The sequence below is a fragment of the Lynx canadensis genome, chromosome C2 (genome assembly GCF_007474595.2).
Source record: "Lynx canadensis isolate LIC74 chromosome C2, mLynCan4.pri.v2, whole genome shotgun sequence".
Lineage (NCBI taxonomy): Eukaryota > Metazoa > Chordata > Mammalia > Carnivora > Felidae > Lynx > Lynx canadensis.
Window position 1 is genome coordinate 147,379,816 of NC_044311.2, and position 22,319 is coordinate 147,402,134.

General features: G+C 39.7%; 2 protein-coding genes and 1 long non-coding RNA gene across 8 annotated transcripts in view; 2 read left to right on the plus strand and 1 right to left on the minus strand.

Annotated features, from left to right (window-relative positions):
• Nucleotides 1-7,825, plus strand: part of LOC115523284 — a 32,516-nt gene extending 24,691 nt beyond the window's left edge. Inside the window, exon 3 of the long non-coding RNA XR_003971689.1 lies at nucleotides 7,592-7,825. This is a non-coding gene — a long non-coding RNA (uncharacterized LOC115523284). The remainder of the gene's footprint in view (nucleotides 1-7,591) is intronic.
• Nucleotides 1-16,813, minus strand: part of GART (phosphoribosylglycinamide formyltransferase, phosphoribosylglycinamide synthetase, phosphoribosylaminoimidazole synthetase) — a 28,101-nt gene extending 11,288 nt beyond the window's left edge. The window contains exons 1-11 of one of the 2 annotated variants that reach the window (XM_030329147.2): nucleotides 16,702-16,813; nucleotides 13,760-13,945; nucleotides 10,828-10,923; nucleotides 10,187-10,361; nucleotides 8,621-8,732; nucleotides 7,711-7,779; nucleotides 7,105-7,230; nucleotides 4,573-4,660; nucleotides 4,264-4,349; nucleotides 3,659-3,827; nucleotides 1,374-1,605 (exon numbers count right to left, since the gene is read on the minus strand). In XM_030329147.2, coding sequence (XP_030185007.1) covers nucleotides 1,374-1,605; nucleotides 3,659-3,827; nucleotides 4,264-4,349; nucleotides 4,573-4,660; nucleotides 7,105-7,230; nucleotides 7,711-7,779; nucleotides 8,621-8,732; nucleotides 10,187-10,361; nucleotides 10,828-10,923; nucleotides 13,760-13,904 — 1,298 coding nt within the window. In that variant the 5' untranslated portion in view covers nucleotides 13,905-13,945; nucleotides 16,702-16,813. The remainder of the gene's footprint in view (nucleotides 1-1,373; nucleotides 1,606-3,658; nucleotides 3,828-4,263; nucleotides 4,350-4,572; nucleotides 4,661-7,104; nucleotides 7,231-7,710; nucleotides 7,780-8,620; nucleotides 8,733-10,186; nucleotides 10,362-10,827; nucleotides 10,924-13,759; nucleotides 13,946-16,701) is intronic. The other variant, XM_030329148.2, reaches the window with a different exon arrangement.
• Nucleotides 16,814-17,802: 989 nt separating this feature from the next.
• SON (SON DNA and RNA binding protein) overlaps nucleotides 17,803-22,319 on the plus strand; it is a 33,023-nt gene continuing 28,506 nt past the window's right edge. For all 5 annotated transcript variants that reach the window (XM_030329835.1, XM_030329836.1, XM_030329837.1 and 2 more), the window contains exons 1-2: nucleotides 17,803-17,923; nucleotides 20,963-21,129. In XM_030329835.1, the coding sequence (XP_030185695.1) occupies nucleotides 17,847-17,923; nucleotides 20,963-21,129 (244 nt within the window). In that variant the 5' untranslated portion in view covers nucleotides 17,803-17,846. The remainder of the gene's footprint in view (nucleotides 17,924-20,962; nucleotides 21,130-22,319) is intronic.

A 22,319-nucleotide genomic window follows, 5' to 3' on the forward strand; every position in this document is an offset into this window, starting at 1 on the left:
TGGGAAGGAAAGGAATTCTAAAATGGAGTAAAGAAAGTGAAGATGAAGATTATATGCACTCTCCAAAGAAATCCCTGAATAATGAAACTGGACTCTTACTGCAATAGAGAATTGTGTAAGTTTCCTTTCAGCTGAAGACAGTAAGAAACCAGATAGAAACACACAAGAGAAAAGCAAAACCAGATAATGATACTCAATGCACCATTCCCTTCTAAATAAGGCCAACACATTGAACGAGTGCATCTAGAGATGAAGTTCATGAACAGCACTGGGAATTCAGTAGCCTTGCCTTACAAAAATGAGTACTTTGATCTACCAGAATGTAGTGATACATGAATAAGTATGTGAAATTTTGTTAGAAACACGGTGTCAGGGTACAAACAGAGTTGATGGCTTTGGCCATTAACTCCAATGAAATTAGCAGTCCAGAGTCATGCTCAAATAGGAAAACAAGTTCTACTGGTTTAAAAAAACCTTTTCTCAGGTAGCAGCTGGCATTATGTCCTCTCATTTTCTTCATCTTTAATAAACTCAGACTAGTATTAAGACCACAGTCCCTTGAAATAGGTCATTTCAATGGAGAATCTAGTTATTTTAAAATGAAAAATAAAACTTTTAGCATGGTATTTTAATGTTCTTAATCCTAAAAAACTTCCAGTATTTAAACTTTAAACGTTTGTCTAGAAGTTAATAGTATTAAGTTTAATTAAGTTACTAAAAATTTCTCATTTTGTCCTAAAACCTGTTTATTTCTCACAGATGAACTCAACGAGTTGTAATTACAATATTTAATAAATTGAAACACCCACATTTGCAATTAATAGTTTATTGATCTTACAAAAAAAATAGCTGTATGTACCAACATATAAGGGGTCCAAAAACATATTTCAGTCATAAGTATAAACACAGTAAAAAGTGAGACCGCCAAAATTTACAGTATAATCAAATTAAGTTGCAAAATTACATGGCCAATATTTTCATCTTGAATTCTTGGACAAAACCAGGAACTAAGATAAACATACAACAGTAATGTTTAAATATATGATAACTCAAGGAATAAAAACCTCTTATCCCCATTTTTATTTATGAGTACCTGACAAATGATTATATATATTTAAAATATACAACGTGAAAAAGTCCTTAAACTTTTCAAACACAAAAAGGTACTATGAAGCTTTTTCCATTTCATCTGAATATTGTTTTAACTAGTTTTGACTCCAACTAAATGCAAATAAAAATCAGATCAGTCCCACAGAGAGAAATTATAGAATGACTTAGTACAGGGTTAACAGAAATTCCTACATAGCCATTTATACCAGTTCCGAAGTTGTGCTAGTTCTGAAGCTGTCTTATCACCTTGGTAGAAAATTTACCTGGGCTGTTGGAGGTAAGCTATGGCACGAGAGCCAATGTCCTTCCTGTAAATGGCTCCCTCAAATTTTATAGCAGCTAGTCCTTTCTTGGCTTCTTCAAGGGCTGAAATGAGATTTTCCTGGATGGCTGTTACCGAAAGGACTCTACCCCCACTAGTCACCACTTTGCCATCTTTCAGGGCAGTGCCTGCGTGGAACACCTCCAGTCCTAAAGCTTGAGCCTCAGGAAAGCCTGTAAGAGAGCATATTTACGTAATAACGGCAATCCATGCGTCTGAAGTAGTTTTTAGTTTTCATAAGGTTTTTAAATAAGATTTTTATTCCACTTAAATGAATCTTCACAGTAATCCCATCAGGAAGGAATAAAGCACCAGGACAACAAATAGACCCTCTCTCTTAAGAACAGCCCGTTCTGCTATTGGGTGACAGGTGTATTATCAGAAACCTGTGTTATCATAAGCCTCATGTGAGAACTTTTAATAGGGGAGGGAAAAAAGAAAAAAAAAGAACCCAAGTCCTGAAAAGCTTAGGACCTAAACAAAGAGGTGAACCTTAAACAATGTCAGGGTTAGGGGTGCTGACTTCCCTTGACAGTTCAAAATCCATGTATAACTTCTGACTCCTCAAAAACTCTACTAATAGTCTACTGTCCAACAGAAGCCTTACCAATAACATCAACAGTCGATTAATGTGTATTTTGTATGTTACGCATACTGTATGCTACATTCTTATAATAAGGTAAGTTAGAGAAAAGAAAATGTTATCAAGAAAGTCATAAGGGAGAGAAAATGCATTTATGGTATATTGTGTTGTAAAAAAAAAAAATCCACGTGTAAGTAGACTCATGCAGTTCAAACCCATGTTCTTCAAGGGTGAGCTGTACAGTTATTTTCTCCTGATAGGACATTAAAAACTAAAACTTAAAAGATGGAAAAAGGAAAAACAACAACAACAACAAAAACCCTGTAAACATCAATGAATAAAATCTTCATTTGATTACATCTTTTACTTTTGGAACTTCTTTTTTATCACAGCCATCTAAGTTGCTTTCTTCTTTAATAACCAAAGGAATAACTGTAATGCAAAACATATTCTTAATCTTTTCCCTAATACAACAACTGTAAAATTTTAAGACAAATTTAAATTTGGTTTCAGGCCCTGTCTAAAATCCCTAGCTTAATTTTCTTTTAAATTACTTTTAAACTCTCATATATAATTTTACACCTAATATATTATCTGACCATATTTTCTGTATTCTCAAGTGACCAACATGGGCAGCTTATACAAAGATAACCTCTTAATTAAAAACAAAAAAGAGCAAAAAAAACCCCCACACACTCTTATATACTCAGTTTGTCCTTTTTGGTCATTACTTCTCTTAGCATTGCGGTTGGTAACTTGTTAGAAGTCTTCCCTAAATGTTATAACACTAGGGCATTCAGTTCCAAATACCTACTGGTGTTGGGAATACCTAATATTGCTGTGTCAGAAATGACTATTACACTTGTCACCTCAGTCTTGGGAGATTTCACCAATATAAGTGATCTTGAGTCTATCCCTTCTCTTTGTTCATTTTAAAAGGCAATCAATTCCTACCTGCTCAGCTGCCACGTGTGGGACTCACAGGGCAGTGGACTTGTCTGGGCAAGGCAGGAAATGGGGTGTTTGAACCAATGCACTATTGGGGTCCTGAGGGAGGCCAAACTACAGCCTGCCAGGGATCATGGAGGTCTGCCTTGGGGCTTATGGCACTAGAACTTAGTGGCATTTTTAGACACTGTTTTATTTAGTATCATTTAACAAGAGATACCTCATTTCCTATAAAGGCAAACAGAAGAGAAGGCTATTGTTTTGAAACTTTTAATTCTGACATCCCAGTGACTATGGGGTATGCTGCAAATGGAAGAGGGGGTGGGGTCTAGTTGTGATGCCTCTGGGATGTGTCTCACTGATGTAGCTTCTACCAATGTTCCTCTGACTCTCATAAATTCCCTTTATCTTCCTGGCTCTTGGAGGGTGGAAAAGAAAGAAACAGCAAGTGATATTCTAGAAACCTGGCTAGGCCTACTTAGGTCTTCTTGTGAGGAAGAGAAACTGATGGCAATTCTTTATATACAGTAATTCTGGATATTTGAAACCCACATCCAACATGGTTAAAAATCCCTTCAAGGTTTCTGATGGCCTTATACCTGTAAAAGGCACAGAGCAGAGCACGGGAGGAAGGCCTGCTGTAACACAGGTTACTTGTTGCACTCTAATCCCACCTTTGGTTCCCGGGTATTTACCTGTTATCTCCACACCCTTGGTGTAATCTCCTGGGTAGCCCTTACTTGCCATCACGACAGTTAGGGCGGTGCGGTTTTCCAGCCAGACAGGCAGAGATGTGTGGAGCAGGCCATCAAAGGTAGACTGAATCACTTCATAAAGATCACTTTTAAGCAGCGGGAGGATCACCTGGGAAAACATAAATCAACATGGCAACTGAGAGAAACTTTAGTTCTCTCTAGACATTTTATTCACTGAGATACCAGCAGAACCTGCACATATTTCTTTCTTTTTTTTTTTTTTTTAATTTTTTTTCAACGTTTATTTATTTTTGAGACAGAGAGAGACAGAGCATGAACAGGGGAGGGGCAGAGAGAGAGGGAGACACAGAATCTGAAACAGGCTGCAGGCTCTGAGCGGTCAGCACAGAGCCCGATGCGGGGCTCGAACTCACGGGCCGTGAGATCATGACCTGAGCCGAAGTCGGACACCCAACCGACCAAGCCACCCAGGCGCCCCTGCACATATTTCTTAAAGGTAATTATTTCCAGGCTGATAAAATCCTGAGATTAAGAAACACGTCAACAAAGTACCACTTTATATACTGTCTTTAATTATTACTCACTTGGCACTCTGGATCACCGAAACGGCAATTAAACTCCAGAACTTTTGGGCCATCCTTGGTCAGCATTATACCAGCATAGAGGACACCTTCAATGAAAAAGGAAAAAAAAAACCCAAAAAACTATCATGAAAACATTGTATCGTGACTGAAAATTAAAGTATGTTTCTAACACTCGAAGTTTTGCACTAACCATGGCAAACTTTACAACAGGGCTCAATTAAAAGGTGGTGAAAAAAGAAAGTGGGGAAGTTTTGTCAAGGTGAAAAGTCGCTCCATGAATAATGCCCACAGTGACATCAGTGTGCTCACCTGTGTATGGCATACCCTCCTGCTGCATGCCATCCACTGTCCTCTGAAGAACTGTATTTTTTATTTTCAGCAGCAAATCCTTGGAAACCTGGGGATCATATAGGAATATTTAAATATAACTGGGTATTAAAAAAATGTCTTATAAGCAGTACTATATGGGACAATGAAAACTATCATTTTTTACTACTTCAGATAAGCTGACTACTTTATTTACTTATTTTTAAATATTTATTTTGGGGAGAATGCAAGTGGGGGATGGGCAGAGAGAGGAGGACAGAGGATCCAAAGTGGGCTCTGTGCTGACAGGCTGACAGCAGCGAGCCCTATGTGGGGCTCGAACCCACAAACCTCAAGTTCATGATCTGAGCTGAAGTCAGATGCTCAACCGACTGAATCACCCAGGTGCCCCTAGGCTAAGCACTTTAAATTCATAAGCTTTTAAAATCTTCACATTGACCCTTTAAGTATTTAGCCTTACTTTTATAAAAAGGAAAGAAAACCTCTGAGAGATAAAGCAGAAGCTAGATTATGTATTATTTACTGATCGGGGTCAGCTGCTGTTTTATGACTAAGTATTAAATCATCTTTACTAGTAAACCTATAGAATTCCAAACGTGTACACACTTAAAACTCACTAAAAAGAGTTTCCTAAACCATAATAATAGTAAAAATGAAAAAAGTTCCCCTCCCACCTTGAGGCTCTTTTGTATCCTTCTAGTATATTCTATGCCTATTCCATAAGCCTATAAAATTAAGAATGTCAAAGTTTATAAATTACAAAAATTAGACCTAGACATAGTTCTTTTTTAAAAAAGATTTTAGGGGCGCCTGGGTGGCTCAGTCGGTTAAGCAGCCGACTTCGGCTCAGGTCATGATCTCGCGGTCCGTGAGTTCGAGCCCCGCGACGGGCTCTGTGCTGACAGCTCAGAACCTGGAGCCTGTTTCAGGTTCTGTGTCTCCCTCTCTCTCTGACCCTCCCCCATTCATGCTCTGTCTCTCTCTGTCTCAAAAATAAATAAACGTTAAAAAAAAAATTAAAATAAAATACAATAAAAAAAGATTTTACTTTTTGAAGTTTTAACTAATTTCTATACCCAATGTGGGGCTTGAACTCAAAACCCTGAGACCAAGAGCTGCATGCTTTATTGACTTCGCCAGCCAGGCGCCCCTAAAGATAGCTCTTGTACTAAAATCACTTTTATTGAATAGTAGTTTTAATACTTATAAAACATTGGGGTGCTGGGTGGCTCAGTCAGTTGAGTGACCCACTCTTGATTTTGGCTCAGGTCATGATCCCAGGGCTGTGAGATCAAGCCCTACATCGGGCTCCCCACTGAACATGGAGCCTGAATAAGATTCTCTGTCCTTCTGCCTCTCTCCCCCGCTTTCTCTTTCTAAAATTAAAAAACAAAAATCTTACAGCTTGAAGTAAATCCTGTTTTATTTTTAATCTTTTAATCAATAAAAGTGTGTATAAGGCACTACATATACTATCAGCACAAACAACTGTGACTAATCATCAGTGAAAAGAATGGGTGAGTTTCTGAAGTGCTAGTTCTACTTAAAAGACACCCAATGCAATTCCTTATAAAAACTGTCCAAAAATTGTTTGGAAACATACTTTATGTACTCATTATGAAGTACAGAAACCATAAAAACAAATTATAGTCTGACATGGTTCTCAGTTCATCTCTCTTTCACACACACAGACACGCACACATTTAATGAGCACTTATGTGCTAGGCCTTGGATATCCAAAGATGATTAAAAAATAATTCTAGGGGCCCCTGGGTGGCTCAGTCAGTTGAGTGTCCAACTTCGGCTCAGGTCATGATCTCACAGCTCCTGAGTTCAAGCTCCGTGTCGGGCTCTGTCCTGACAGCTCAGAGCTTGGAGCCTGTTTAAGATTCTGTGTCTCCCTCTCTCTCTGTTCCTTCCCTGCTTGCACACTCTGTCTCAAAAATAAATAAACATTAAAAAAAAATTTTTTTTTTTTTTAAATTCTGTACTATAATTGGCTCTCATGGGTTAAAAACAGGGTGTAGAGAGCAGGAGCTAGAAGGATTTCAAACCACAGTTCTTCAAGGACTTTACAAAAGGTTTTCACTCATTCATTTATATTTTTATACAATTTATTGTCAACTTAGCTAACATACAGTGTGCTCTTGGCTTCAGGAGTAGATCCCTGTGATTCATCACTTACATACAACACCCACTGCTCATCCCAACAAGTGCCCTCCTCAATGCCCATCACCCATTTCTACCGCCCTCCCCCTATCCGCATCAACCCTCAGTTTGTTCTGTTTCTTATGGTTTGCCTCCCTCTCTGTTTGTAACTATTTTTCTCCTTCCCTTCCCCCATGGTCTTTGTTTCTGAGTGAAACTAGAAGAGATACTTGTCATTTAATAGGAAATCCAAGTTGCTGATTAGTAGCATCACGTACAGAAAACAGACAGAAAAACATGGTCCAAGGGCTCTTTGAGAAGACCAAACCATGACTGCTGAACTTCAGCTGGACTTCTGGGAAGTACCTGAGGTGCCGGACAATAGGCTCCCATTCCCCCTGTGTTGGGGCCGTGATCGCCCTCCAGCAATCGTTTATGGTCTTGTGCTGGGGGCATGGGGGCCACGGTCCTGCCATCAGTGAAGCACAGACACTGCAGAGAAAACAAAATAAGGAGACCTTAATAAGGAGAACTAGATGTACCATAACTCTAATCAGGAGAAAAAAAAAAAATTTTTTTTTCAAGTGAGTTGAAACATAAGTAACCCTAAGCTATTTACATCAAGAATCAAAAGATTTTGTATACTCAGTTTCTGAAGGGTCTGTAATTTTTGAGCGAGTTAGGAAAAAAAGGTAAAGCTAATTTCAAAGTGAAATATTTCAACCTTTCCCCCCTTAAATAATAGATGATAAAAACCCAAGTCCTCTACTGATATACTGGGTGTGATTAAGAGAGAATAAATTCTTTTTTCACTTGCATCCAAAATACTAAACATATACAAATTCCTTTGTAGGTGCTGGGTTTATGCTTTCAGATGAAGCAACCAGAATAAATAAAATCTTTTTGGGGCTCATAGATCAGGTAATACAACTTCTCATACTCTGTAAGAGCCCAGAAGATGAATACACTTACAGAAACCTCTTCTCCTTCAAGAAGTTCTTCAATGACAATTGTTTCTCCAGCTGCTCCATAAGCTTTCTCCTTGCAGATGAAAAAAAAGAAAGTTAAGTTTTTAATATTTACTTAATGGGCTGTTGTCATTTTTCACAATTTCTATTATGAACCAATTCTAGTATTGTAATTTCCCCTTCCTTTTCTGAAAGCCTCAAAGGAACATATGATGTTTTCTTTTTTGTTTACTTATTTAAGTAATCTCTAAACCTGATGTGTGGCTTGAACTCACAACCCTGAGATCGTGACCCTCAGACCCTCCGGCTGAGCCAGCCAGGCACCCCATATGAATGTTTCCTATTTTGTCAAGTGGCAATGATACAGAGCTAGCACTGGTACAGATGAAATGAACACATTATTAACACTCTTCTGGGGATCTGGCTTTCCAGTTTCAAATAATGTAACAGAGAAGCAGATTTTTTCATCATTACCATTTAACTCTTATGTGTGATTATAATTAGAATATGCTTGCCTAGAGAATCCTGTGAAAATATATTTTGACAAGTGAGATCAATAACCAAGATGGATCATAAAAGAAAAGTAAGGGTATTAATTCCACGCTTCACTTCTCTTAGACCTGGGACATAACAAATACTTGTCTTCATAGATGGCTGAGAATTTGAATGTTCTGTAGTCTGAGGATTTTCTACCTTCCATAGCAGACAACAAAGCATGCTACAACTTACTTCCAAAGAATAGCATCATGGTTTAGCCATCAGTGTAGATTTGTAAAAAGCCTTTTATAGAGATGGATTATAATATACAGTATTACAACAAATAACTGATGGGTTTGCTAGACTGTGTCCTTGAGACACAATTCATAAACTTACAAGTATTCATCACAGTGTGACTTTTCCAGAGAACAACCTACCTGCATGATCTCCTGTACAGCCCTGCAGGCTTCTTCTGTGCTCTTTGCAACAATCACCCCTTTCCCAGCTGCAAGACCACTGGCCTTCACAACCAAAGCAGGGAAGTCTGCACTGTAAAGACAGAGTCATCTTCAACATTTAAAAATTTTTTTTTTTTTTCAACGTTTATTTATTTTTGGGACAGAGAGAGACAGAGCATGAACGGGGGAGGGGCAGAGAGAGACGGAGACACAGAATCGGAAACAGGCTCCAGGCTCTGAGCCATCAGCCCAGAGCCCGACGCGGGGCTCGAACTCACGGACCGCGAGATCGTGACCTGGCTGAAGTCGGACGCTTAACCGACTGCGCCACCCAGGCGCCCCTGAACATTTAATAAATCCTTACAAAAGTTTAAAATGCTCTAGGATGTTATAATGATAAGCTATAGCAACTGAAAAGCAGAAAGAAAAAAAAAGTGCTTGTACCGACATCATTTTGATACTTCCTGCCAGGATTTTTTCCCCTATGTATTCCTTTAGAGTCGTGATCATAAAGTACATACAATTTTGCTTTTTTCACTTATCATGAGATCATATAGGCAAGGTCTTTGGAAACTGAAGCAGCTGTATAGCACAGGTATGGAATGATCCTTAGGAATAAAGTAGTGAATTGTACTCTCATTCTAGAAGATGTAACTGTGTAAGACCAGTGTTAAGTGTGGATACATAAGTCGTTTCTGAGAGTACACAGAAGAAACTGTTCTTGGTAGTTTCTTCTGTTGGATGGGAGTGGAGATCTACAAGGAGACTTACCCAAAATAAGTAACAAAATTGTTACTTACCCAAGTCATCTGGCTATAAGAAAATAATAACATTCAGTGTCTAAAAACCCTATAGGATGAAAAATAATGAAACTGACTCAACTAAAAGGAAAACATACCAGATAAAAGGGAGAAATGTCAACAAAAAAGGGCAAAGGCATGTACCTACCATCATTTGTTAATTGCTTTATGTTTTTATCTCTTTTGAGAGAGACACAGAGAGAGCGAGCTAGCGAGCAAGTAAGGGAGGGGCAGAGAGACAGGGGGACAGAGGATCTGAGGCAGGCTCTGTGCTGACAGCGCAGAGATGGATGCCTAGCTCAAACTCACTAAGTGTGAGATCATAACCGCAGTCAGACGCTTAGCCAACCGAGCCACCCAGGTGCCCCTAATTGCTTAATATTTTTAACACAACAAAGAACAAGAATGTTTCGTCTGTTTAGATCTCAGTCCAGGTGGCAGAAGGCTAAGTGAAGATTCCTCACTCTAGTTAATTATTTATGAAAAAGCCAATATCCTTTATGTTGTAAGATGCCACTGTGTCAGTTTGGCTGTGAAAGGAGAGCCTGACTGCTGAATCAAATGTTATCTTTTCCCTTAGAAACTCTTCACTTCCATTAAAAAAATTCTTCTTTCTGCAAGGCCACAGGAGTGTACAACTATACATGCCCAGGGTCCTAACCTACACAGCATGAGCCCCCCCCCCCCCCCACAATTATCTTACTATAAACCTGTGACACAAAAGTGACCTGTATCTTCTAGCTACCTCGTAATAAAGCTGCAGGCCTCCTCAGGTCTGGTGAAAGCTCTCCACCGTGCGGTCGGGATTCCGTGTCGGTCCATAAACTCTTTGGCAAATCTCTTGCTGGACTCTAACTGAGCTGCTTCTGCTGTGGGACCAAAGCATCGCACTCCTGCAGAGGTCAGGTTCCCAACAATTCCTATTGATGGAAACAGGCAGCCTTAGGTGAACCAAGGTCTCTGTAGGGCCTTCTGACTCTGAAGAATCACGGTTAGACTAAGTCTATAGGGACATAAAGCAGATAAGTAGTGGCAGAAAATAACTAGATTATTCATATTGTCTCCAGGATAGAAACAGAAACTTTAGTACCATGTGATTCAAACCCAGCAAAAATGATGTGCTGGAGTCAAGTGCAGGATTATTAAATGGACACCAGAACAGAGCAGAATATGAACACATAAAATGTTTCCCACAGTTGCAGATTTGATCTTTCATTCATCACATTACTGATACATTAGGGAAAAAAAACGTAGAATCCATACATTTCAAGAGGGTGAAAGCTCTTTTTCCAATGTGATAGAAGATTAAAAATCCTCATCTTAGATGATCTCTAAGCTCCTGTTGGCAATGCATATATTATATTGATAAATAGAAACAAACTTTACCAGCAGCCAGAGGTGCCTCTGGTCCAACAACTACGAATTCAATGTTCTCATCTTTGCAGAACTGAGCAAGGGCAGTGTGATCACTTATCGAGATGGCTGTGAACAGAAAAACAAACCCATCTCACTTGATAAAACATTAACAGTCATGCCGAAAAACAAGGACTTTATTTTTAGATGCCTATTAACTATTGGTTTTCTTTTACGGATACAGATGATAGTTTCACTGTGAGATATTCAGAACCTACTGCATTAAACTAACTAACATAGCTCAGTCCTCCATCACTACAGCCAGTTAGATGACAATACCAGTAAGCTTCCCAAAGAGCTATTAAAAGTCCTTTGTCACATTGATTGTAAGCAAAAAATGTACCACAGGATATATTCAGAAACTGTCTTTTAATGTCATTTACTCAAGATTTACTGAGAACCACTATATGCTAGATTCTGTACTAGTCACTCGGTTAAGATACTAATAGAGTCCCTACACTTAGGATGCTTGTGTGGGAATTTTGGGTAATAAATATGCAAGCAAAAAAAAAAAAAAAAAAGAACAAAAAAAACCAAGTGTGAACAAATCAGGCAAATTTGATGTCAGATGAATTGGGAGGCTATTCCAGGAAGGGTCTTTGGGCAGAGATGTGTAAGGTACGAACTGAATGATAATTTTAAGACCTAGCTTCCTTCTTCAACCCACAAGTCAGGTAAGTTTTCTCAATGGAGTTCTAAATAATTAGCAGCAGGATCAACCATATGCAAAGTGTGGGTTGATTCCATAAGCACCCTCATGCTTCACTGTATCTGGACCACCATTCTTTTTTGCTTTTGTTTTTTAGATTTATTTTTTTAACATTTATTTGAGAGAGAGCAAGGGTGCACACCAATGGGGGAAGGGCAGAGAGAGGGAAAGAGAATCACAAGTAGGCTCTGCACCGTCAGCACGGGAGCCTGACAGGGGACTTGATCTCATGAACCACGAGATCATGACCTAAGCTGAAATCAACACCTGGATGTTTAACTGACTGAGCCACCCAGGAGCCCCTGGACTACCATTCTTAAGTTGGCTGAAGTCTTAAACTATGATGTTTGTGATGTGTAGGGGGTAAGTGCAGAAAGAGTAGGGTTCTCAACTTGTGAGCTGCCTGAGTAGGATAAGGATAGAAAACCATGTACTCAGGGTTGGTATCTGCTAACACAACTGGGCTGAGCAGAGCTGACTACATCTGCACAGCAGAGAGTGGCAAGAGAAAAATACCTATCCTGTTGCTACAAGTGGTAGCAGTCTCATGGCAATCTTGAGAGATTCTCATGGGCCAGTCTACAGGACATCAACTGTTATTTACACAGAACGTGCCAGTTCTTCAATAAATACGTTAAGATACCTCACCCACAAAACTAAGAACCAGGGAAGCAGATGTTTCATTTATCATTTTTTCTTTTTGGTCCTATGTACACAATTATCTTCTCCCAGTTTGTGGCTTGTTGGGCCTATGTTCTCTCCATAAATATTATGTGCCATACAGGGTACTAGGCATGATGGATGCAATACAAAAACAAGACAGATGGGTTTCTTGCCCTCATGTAGCTTACAATCTAGAGCTTACGTTCCTGCAGGGAAACGATGATAGGAGACAGACAATAGAAAAGTAAATATGTACAATGGTTCATGACTGAAAGCATATGAAATGGGGTGGGCATGCTTTACCTAGAAGTTTCAGGAAACACCTCTTTGAGGAGAGAACATATAGACTGAGACCTGAATGACAGGGAGCCAGTCATGCTAGGGGTGGGAACAAATACCAAGTTCAAGGCAGCTCTGTTTGGGAAAATGGCAGAACTGCATGGACAGAGAGCACACTGAAAAAAATACAAAGGACATAAAAGATCAGGCTGGAAAGTGATACAGGAGCCAGACTGCAAAGGGCTTTGATAGTTAGGAGTTTGAGTTCTATTCTAAGGAAGTCACTAAAGAATTTAAGGTAGTGTAAAAACTGAACATTTTTTTTCACTTCTACCAGTGAAAGAGATAAAGGTTGAGGTCTATTATGGACTCAGATTTGCCAAAATTTACTTTTAATAGCACCGCTCAACTTTTCATTTCCAAAAATACACATCAAAACGCCTTTACCCTTAGGCACCTGTGACTTTTTCAATGGATGTATTTTGTAATGTTTACAGTAATTTAAGATAAAGAAATGCTACCCTCTGAACAAGATACCTTTTTTTTTTTTAAGTAGGCTTCACACCCGTGCAGAGCCCAATGCGGAGCCTGATCTCACATCCCTGAGATCAAGAGTTGGATGCTTAACTGACTTGAGCCATCCAGGTGCCCCTGAATAAGATACCTTAAATTTACAACATACAAGTACTTAAATTACCACATACATCTTTAGATTAAGAAAAACATTCAAATATAAATAACTATCGACTCTATAAAGAACAGATGTGGTTGACATTTATCATTTATGATTATTAGCTATTACTCCCGACTTTATTTTTTTTGTATTTAAAATTTTTTTTTAAAGTGTATTCATTTTTGAGAGACAGAGTGTGAGTGGGGGAGGGGCAGAGAAAGAGGGAGACACAGAATCCAAAGCAGGCTCCAGGCTCTGAGCTGTCAGCACAGAGCCCGACGCAGGGCTTGAACCCATGAACTGTGAGATCATGACCTAAGCCCAAGTCAGACGCTTAACCAACTGAGCCACCCAGGCACCCCTACTTACTTGTTTTTTTGAAAAAGAGCACATGTGTACGGGAGAGGGGTAAAGGGAGAAAGCAAGAGAGAATCTTAAGCAGACTCCATGCTCAGGGCGGAGCCCAACACAGGGTTGCATCTCCTAAGTGTGAGATCCTGACCTGAGCAGAAATCAAGTCAGACACTTAACTGACTAAGCCACCCAGGCGACCCTTACTCCCCACTTTTAAAGATGATTACCAGTATTTGAAATCTTTTCCAAGCAGGCAGTGCCTGCATTGCCCGGGGCAACCAACACATGTTTGACACGATTAGACTGTGCAAGTTTCCAGGCCAGTGTATGTTCCCTTCCGCCACCGCCAATTACAAGTACGCGGGCTGCCATTGCTCTGTCTGCAAAGCAGGAATTCCAAAGGAAAATAAAAGCTGCAGAAAGAAAACCACAGTTATTTTATAATGCATAAACTTTAGAAATCACAATTTGTAAATATGATTTAAGTGGTCACTTGTAATCCTACAAATAACATTTTACTCCCCAGATTTATTTATGAAAAATTAGGGATCATAATTTGAGATGACAATATTCATGAGGATTAGGGAGCTATGTATTTATGGAATCTCCACCCCTGATGTGGGGCCTGAACTCATGACCCCGAGATCAAGAGATGCATGCTGCAATGACTGAGCTAGCCAGGCACCCCAAGGTAGGTATTTTAAAAATGAGGCAGACTGGCCTAGAGCTAAGTTAAGGAATTAAATGGTGACTTCTAACCTGATTTAAAAAAAAAAAAAAAAAATTCCTATGAATAATCACCTTTCTTTAGGTTTTACTTCACTCTTTTTGAAATTTTTTAAAAAGTTTATTTTTTGAGTGAGAGAGAGAAAGGCATGTGAGCGGGGGAGGGGCAGAGAGAGACGGACTGAGAAAGAATTCCAAGCAGGGTCCACTGCCAGTGCAGAGCTCCACACAGGGTTTGAACCCACAAACCAGGAGATCATGACCTCAGCCTAATTCAAGAGTCAGAAGCTTAACCAACTGAGCCACCCAGGTGCCCCTACTTTTCCTCTTTTGAAAGATTTGCAATCATCAATCCTTAGTTAAACAAGAATCCTAACATTTCAAATTTAAACCTCAAATTTAATATACCTGCTTTTAAATCTTGAGATACCACAGATAAGACTTTAAAGTTATCATAAACTGGAAGAAATATTTAAGATTGGGGCTTGTATAGGGCCAGAGAGTAAATATTTTCATTTCCATCTTTGAGGGTCATGTCTATGGTAACAGCTCAACTCTGTCACTGTGGCACAAAAGCAGCCATAGACAATACAGAAATGGATGAACATGGTTATGTTCAGTGAAACCTTACATAAATAGGCAGTGGGCTGTAAGTCATAGTTTGCCTATGTTCCGCTCTAAGCAGTAGGAAGCTATCATAGTCTCATAAAGAATAATCATTGAGTGTGTTTCAATAAAACTTTATTTATGGACACTGTAATGTGAGTATCTTACAGTTTTCAAATGTCTTAAAAATATCATTCTTCCTTTAAATTCTTCCTAATCATGTAACAATTGTGAAAATTGTTCTTATTTGGTGAGCTGTACAAAAACTGGTGGCAGGAAGGATTTGGTACAAGGGCCAGTTTGCTGACTCCTGATTTAAGAAGTTAGTGCAATATGCTAGAAGGTTGGTACAGAAGGCAAACTCAAACTTGAACACGTCTCACCATAGCTCTGGCATTTGATTCTCAGCTGGACGGATATAACACCTATCTCAACTCAAGTCAGCAGTGTAATCTTGGCTAAACTCTTACTACCTGTAATTCGATTTCTTTACATCTTAAAAGATGGAAGGAGAACTTGCTTAAGAAGCTATATTAAGGGTTAACTGAAATAACATTTTCTTTGAAACGACATTTATAAACAGTTAATACAATTTCTGACAGCAGCAATAAATGCGAGCTTGTTATATTTTATTACTTTTACGTAAGTTGATACATTAAGAGATACAAGTACTAACAGGGAGAGAAAAGCCAAAGGAATAAATACTTGTCACACTAGTCTACTAATTTCTAGAAGACGTTTCATTAGGTAGAAGGCAAACTGAAGACAGCAGAAAAGAAAACTGAAATCAGTAACTTCTTGAGTGATGCTAGGATTACATATTTACAGAAAAATCTAGGCTGGTAATACAAAACACTTACAACTTTTAAGCACTTACTTTGTGCCAGATGCTATTCTAAATGCTTTTCACGAGAATTGCTTCACAATCTAAGAATTCTATGAGGTAGCTACTATAACCACCCCACTTTACAGATAAGAAACTGAGGTCCACTTGGGTTAAACAACTTGCTGTATGTCACACATCTAAGAGGAAGTGAAGCCTTGATTCCAAAGTATGCAATTTTGCTTTGGATAGTCTTCACAGTTGAGATGATGATTACTTAAAATTTGAGGAAGAGAAAAGTCGCTATTGTCTCTCAGACAAAAGCTATTTTTAACAAAAAAACAGCCTTGCCACGTGTATCAAAATACCTGAAGTAAACAAATTTTTCTGAATTCTAGAGAAAAAAAACCCCAAACATTTAGTTTGGATGAGGGGCACTAAAGGAAAACTGTCCTAGCTGCCACAGCGGGTCACAGAAATTGCATTAGGATCCAGCCTGAAGGAATCCACACCACGGATGGTTAGGAGGCCTGGGCTGCAAAGTGCTTTGGTTTGGGTTGAGACTGCCCCTTACTAGCTGGGATACCTCGAGGAACTTAACTTTCTTGGGCCTCGGCCATCTAAACGGGTAGCTTAAAACCAGAATAAGAGAGTCAGGTAAACCAATTGAGAAGGACACGGTGAATGATATAAAGCAGAAACCAATTACGAAAGTGGACTAAATCTGCTACAGACCAGGGGGTGCATCAAGAAAAAATATGCATTTTAGGCTTATGACCTAAAAAAAGGCATCAAAATACAGACCCATAAAAAAAAAAAAGAAGACCCTGACATCTTAGAAGGGAGGGAATGTGAAAAATCCAACGTCAACCTCGGTCAAAAGAAGTGAAACGCACATGGCCCACCCACACCCACGGCACTTAAAACCAAGACGAGAATCCCTACAGTCAAATCGGTTCCTACAGTTTCATCCAATTCCTGATAGTAAATTCCCAAACCGAAGCATAGGCGTACTTTACTTAGAACCGGAGAGGGCTCCCGCAACGACACAGGGCGGTCCTGCAGCTCACGCTTACACGCTCACCCGCGCGCTCCGAGCCCGGGCGCCCGCCGTGCGCCGGAAGTCGGCCCAGCGGAATCCGGCGGGTGCCTCTACCCACCCCCCCCGCCCCGCCCCGCCCCGCGGCCCGCGCCACCCCATTGGTCAGCGCGGCCCGTGGTGGCCTCAGCGAGGTAATCAAGTGTGATTCCCTCTGGCTCTAGTGCGCGGCCTGAGCTTACTCCACAGTAATGCTACCAAGACCTTGCGCGTTTTATAATTGATCATTACACTATCGGGGGCCACGTATCGTCTCTATTCATTCCCCCTTAGGAGGCCTCACAGCTCTGAGGGCGGGGGGAGGGGGGGAGAGTCGCCAAAATGCTAGACCCACGATTAGCTTATTGTGTGTTGCTAACGAGTCAGAGCTGACTAGCTACTGCCGAGAACCTCCTGACACGCTCGACTCCCGACGAGACTAGAATGCACCAGACTTTGAACGGCAGGTCGCCTAAGATCTCTGCCCTACTGCTTTAACAAAAAAAAAAAAAAAAAAAAAAAAGGCTGAGGACGCCATAAGAGAAAGATGGGGGTAAAAACATGTCCTTCGTATTCACACCACAGTGGGGCGGGCGCAGATTAATGGTTTTCCGGATCCATCTCCCTGCCAAAACACAACTTGGCGCCACCCGGGAACGGCGGAAGCCCCGTATCAAAGCACGTAGCCCTTCTTGCTCCCTTTTGTCATGCTATTTAATCTCGAGTATTTAGTAAACCTCTTAAGCCTCCCCAAACACTGTTGGAGATTGACAACGTAAACTGACACAGCCGCCTCAAGAGACGCTTCTCCTGTAATGGCGCCTGCGTCAGTCACTAACATGGCGGACATAGTCGTGCGCGGCGCAAACGTCAGCACCTCTACCCCAGCCGCTCAGAAACAGCGGAGGAGAACTAGGCCGTGCTCACTGATTGGCCCAGAGGCGGAGCGTGCCAGTCCAGACGCTCCCGCAGAAGCCAATCAGGACGGCGAGAGACGGAATTGGCCGCTGCGCCTCCTCCCGAGGCATGCTGGGAGCCTGGAGGACTAGCGAGGAGGAGTTGAGAGAACGGAGCGGACGCCATGGCGACCAACATCGAGCAGATTTTTAGGTCTTTCGTGGTCAGTAAATTCCGGGAAATTCAACAGGAGCTTTCCAGGTAAACGCTTCCCAGACTCTTCTGCTCCCAAGGGACCGATAGGGCCCCGTGTAGCCTTCCGTGGCACCCCTCTTCAGAGACGCCGTCGTTCCTCGCCTCAGGCCCCGCTACAGCCCCGCCTGGGCCTGGGATCCATTTTCCGGGCCCTCCCCCCCCCCCCATCCGCTCCCTCCCTTCCCTGCGAGGAACTTTGTCTTTTCCGAGGTAACCCCAGACTCCCTCTTCTAGAACCGGGTTGTGATGTTCATTTTTCTTTCCCGTTTGGCCATCCTTTACCTTTTAGCTACTCGTAGGCCTGGTTGTCCACCAGGGACGGGCCTAGTTCCTGCCTCAGCTCCTCCTCCGCCGCCGCGTTTCCCCTCCCCCTCTCCGCCTCCGCGGATTTCGCCGGCCGGTGCCTCTGACCGGAAAGGGTCTCTAACGGCCGTTTCTTGAGTAATCTTAAATCCGCTTTATTATTGGCAAGCTTGAGATCACTTTGGGGGTCGGGATCCTTTAATTAGATTATTTGGGCCCTAGGGTCCTGTGGCTTCCACCAGACAGCATTCCTAATGGATTAGAAATTGAAGTGAAAGCTCAAATTAATGTTAGGTACTTTGACACAATATTCGAGGTGAGGACGGGAGAGTATTTTCAGTAACAATTTCGGTTGGAAAGTAGGTTTCTGTTGACGTCTAATTTAATTTTTTTGTTGCTGCTTCTGCCCCAGTTGACATATATGATCAACACGCTACTTTTGCCGTTGCGTTAGACCTTACATAGTTTACCCTTGGTTTCAAAATTTGAATGGGAAGAGATTTCCAAAGAAATAGTTGTTTACTGACGAGGAAAATGGTGTGGGTCATGATGTTACGTGGTTGTCTTTTAGTATTTTTGCTTCATGTAACGTAGGTATTCCGAGTTCAAGTGTTTTTGCTCGTTATATTTTGAAAGTTTAGAGTAATAGCATGAATTTGAAAACGCAGTTGTAAATTAAGTGCTGAAATTAACATAGGTTTATTGGGGCAACGGTATATAATATCGCTAAGATTATTTTTTTGTAGGATATTTTGTTTAAGAAATCTATACGCTCACTTATTTCATCGCTGTTTAAAATTTTGTCAGGTGTTAGTGATTTTAGATGATAAGAAAAGACCAGAGGAATATAATTTTCTGAAAATTTTAATAGTTTTATCGGACAGTTGTGTTTGCTTATTATAATGTCTTCTTTTTATACTTTTTAAAAATCAGTTATTGTATTTGAAAAACAAGTGTTTTATTGTAAAAACTTTAGAAAAAATAAAAAATTAGAAAGTGGGAAAACCGCATAATGTTTTTTATGTTCTTTCATTTTTTTTCCCTGTGTGTACAGATGCACATACATATTTTGTGAATTGTGATCATCTTGTTTTGTGTTGTGTTTTCACCTGATCGCGAACAAGTTTCTTTTGTCCCATTCTCAGTCGTCTTTTGGGACCATTTTTATGGTTTCATAGAATTCTTTTGTAGGAATGTATTGTTGGATATTTAGATGGTTTGAAATTTTCATCTCTTTTCAGTAATTGAGATGAATATTTGATGACTTAAAGATGATTATAATCTTTTTTTAGTTATACTTTGGTTTTTAAATCCATGGCTTAGTAGTAAGGTGCTTGATTATGTGTACGTGCTTAGGAAAAGAGTAAAAGAAGCTCCAGAAAGTCTAAAAAGAATATTAGATAAAGAAACTTATTATTGGGAATATTCAGCTTCTTGTCAAATAAGTAATAAGTTATCAGTCTGAGAGCAAAATTTTGATTATTCCAGTGAGCTATATTTGCCATATTTTCCTGCGTATTTTTACATATATCAATTTGAGTAAGGGGGCTGACGTTTAAGTAAAGTAAGTTATTTATTGTGTATAGATGGTTGTTAAGAAAGTATAAGCTCTGGTTTTGAATACCAGCTTCACCTACTAGTAACTATGTGAACTTCAGTTTGGTTTCATCTCTGTGGGTCATTGTCCTCATTTGTAAAATCAGAATGACAGTGGTAATCATAGAGTTTTGTTAGGATTAAATGAGTTAGGGAATGTAGACCCATGACTCTAATTAATAGTCAATAAGTGTTAATTATTATGTGACCCATTAAAAAGCCAAGTGTTCTAAATTTAGTTAACTACTGATTTTTTTTGTTTTTTGACCGTTTAGACATTTATCAGGAGTGAAGCATAATTGATCGGTTTTTGTTAGTAGGTAAATTAAATGAGTGTGTTAAAATTATTTTTCAAAACAACTCTGTTAACTTACACAAAAATAGTAAAAATGACTAGCTAAATGACATGCTTCTCATGTCCAGATTCTTACGGCCCTGTGAATTGAAAACATGTTGAGCCATCTATATTAATTTACTGTTAGTGAAATAAAATGTCACTTGTTTCCCATGAGTTTTTTTGAACACCAGAAAATACTAGGATTCTTGACAGTGGATAAAAGCTATATAAATGTATTTTTAGTTTTAAACTTCATGGCATTTCAGTAATTTTAATCAGTCTAAACCTGATCTGAGGCTACAGTTTTACCCTTTTTACTTAATGTGTCTGTGGTAACTGTTCCTTGATATTGTTGATGCTGATTGTGATCCATGTACAGGTGTGGTTTTATTGTGGCTCTAGTTTTCTATCATAATGTTAGGTGGTGTATTTTTCTTTGGATATGTGATTGTGATCAGTAGGTTTTTTTCTTCTGAGATAAAAATGCAAGTTAACCCGAATCTAAATCAGTTTAGGTTTCTGGGAATATTTTATTATTTATTTTATAAGGAGCTTAGAAACCTCTTTTAAAGATTTTTTCTTAATTTTCATAGTTCTGAAAACTAAGTTATTGTGTAAAAATAAAGATGTACCAACTTTGAGTAGTGTGAAGGAGGCACTGTTGGTGGGGAATATCCTCTGAAAGAAATCCCAAAATGGTGAAATGTATGAACAGTATAAGATTATTTTAATCAACTGAGTTATAAATATTAATGTATTATATAGTGTGGTAAAAGTATTAATGAATTTTGAAAACTTTTCTTGTCAAGTGGAAGGAATGAAGGCCAGCTCAATGGTGAAACAAATACACCTAATGAAGGAAACCAGGCAGGTGATGCAGCTGCCTCTGCCAGGAGCCTACCAAATGAAGAAATAGTTCAGAAGATAGAGGAAGTACTTTCTGGGGTCTTAGATACTGAACTACGATACAAGCCAGGTAAGCTGGGGATAATCAGCTGTCTTAAAAACTAAGGTTTTTAATTAGTTAACAGTATTATTTTTTTATTGCAGGGTATTTAAAAGTGTTTATTAGACTTTACTAAATTTTACTTTAGTAAATTTTATTTACTGAAGACATTGTTTAAATTTTTCTGTGACAATATAGTTGTAATGTGAGCAAATACTTAATTTACTTTGCTGGTGGAATATTATAAATGTATTTGATTCGGTCTTGTGCCTCATTGCTAGGATTCTGAAAGCGGGTTTTCATTGAACAGTTGTGTAAATGTCAGCTTTGGAAGGGGCAGGAGCCTGGACCAAATCTGTAATGATTTTACAACCCTAGGAGGTTTTAGTTTAAAGCGCAAGGTTAGAGATTGCCTTGTTTTTGCATCTACTCCTCCTAAAAATGCAATGGATGGAGAGGAGTCATTGCTTTGGTATTTAGTGTTTTGGAAATTAAAATAATTGATGTTTAGAAATGAAAGACTTATGATCAAGTACAAAAAGAACTATCTTCATTTAGTTTTAGAAATGGGCGGGTGGTATGGTTTTGTTTCTTATTTGAATTGTTTTTGATATAGGACATGGTAAAAACAGCATAGACTTCAGCTATACTTAGGTTTATGGTTGTAGCAACTTTTTTTTTGAAGTATAATTTAGCTAACTAGCATGAGGTGCGTGATAACTAGTAGAAAGTAATTAATTTTGTTTTAGAATAGGTCTTGTCACGGATTGATTCATTTTTTCTGTAATCTTTTTTGGTTATTTACTTATTTTTTGAGAGAGAGAGAGCTAGAGCATGAGTGGGGGAGGGGCAGAGAGAGAGGGAGACATAGAATCCAAAGCAGCCTCCAGACTCTGAGCTGTCAGCAGAGCCCGACGCGGGGCTCGAACCCACGAACTGTGAGATCATGACCTGAGCTGAAGTTGGACGCTAACCAACTGAGCTACCCCGGCGCACCTAAGTTTATTTTTGAGAGAGAGAACGAGCGGGAGCAAGCTAGAGCACGAATAGGAGAGGGGCAGAGAGCAATGGGGAGAGAGAATCCCGAGCAGGCTCCTTGCTGCCAGTGTAGAGCCCAACTTGTGGCTTGATCATAACCTGAGCCGAAATCAAGAGTTGGACATGTAACCAACTGAGCCACCCAGGCCTCCCTCCCCAGGTCTAGATTTCTGATTAGCTTT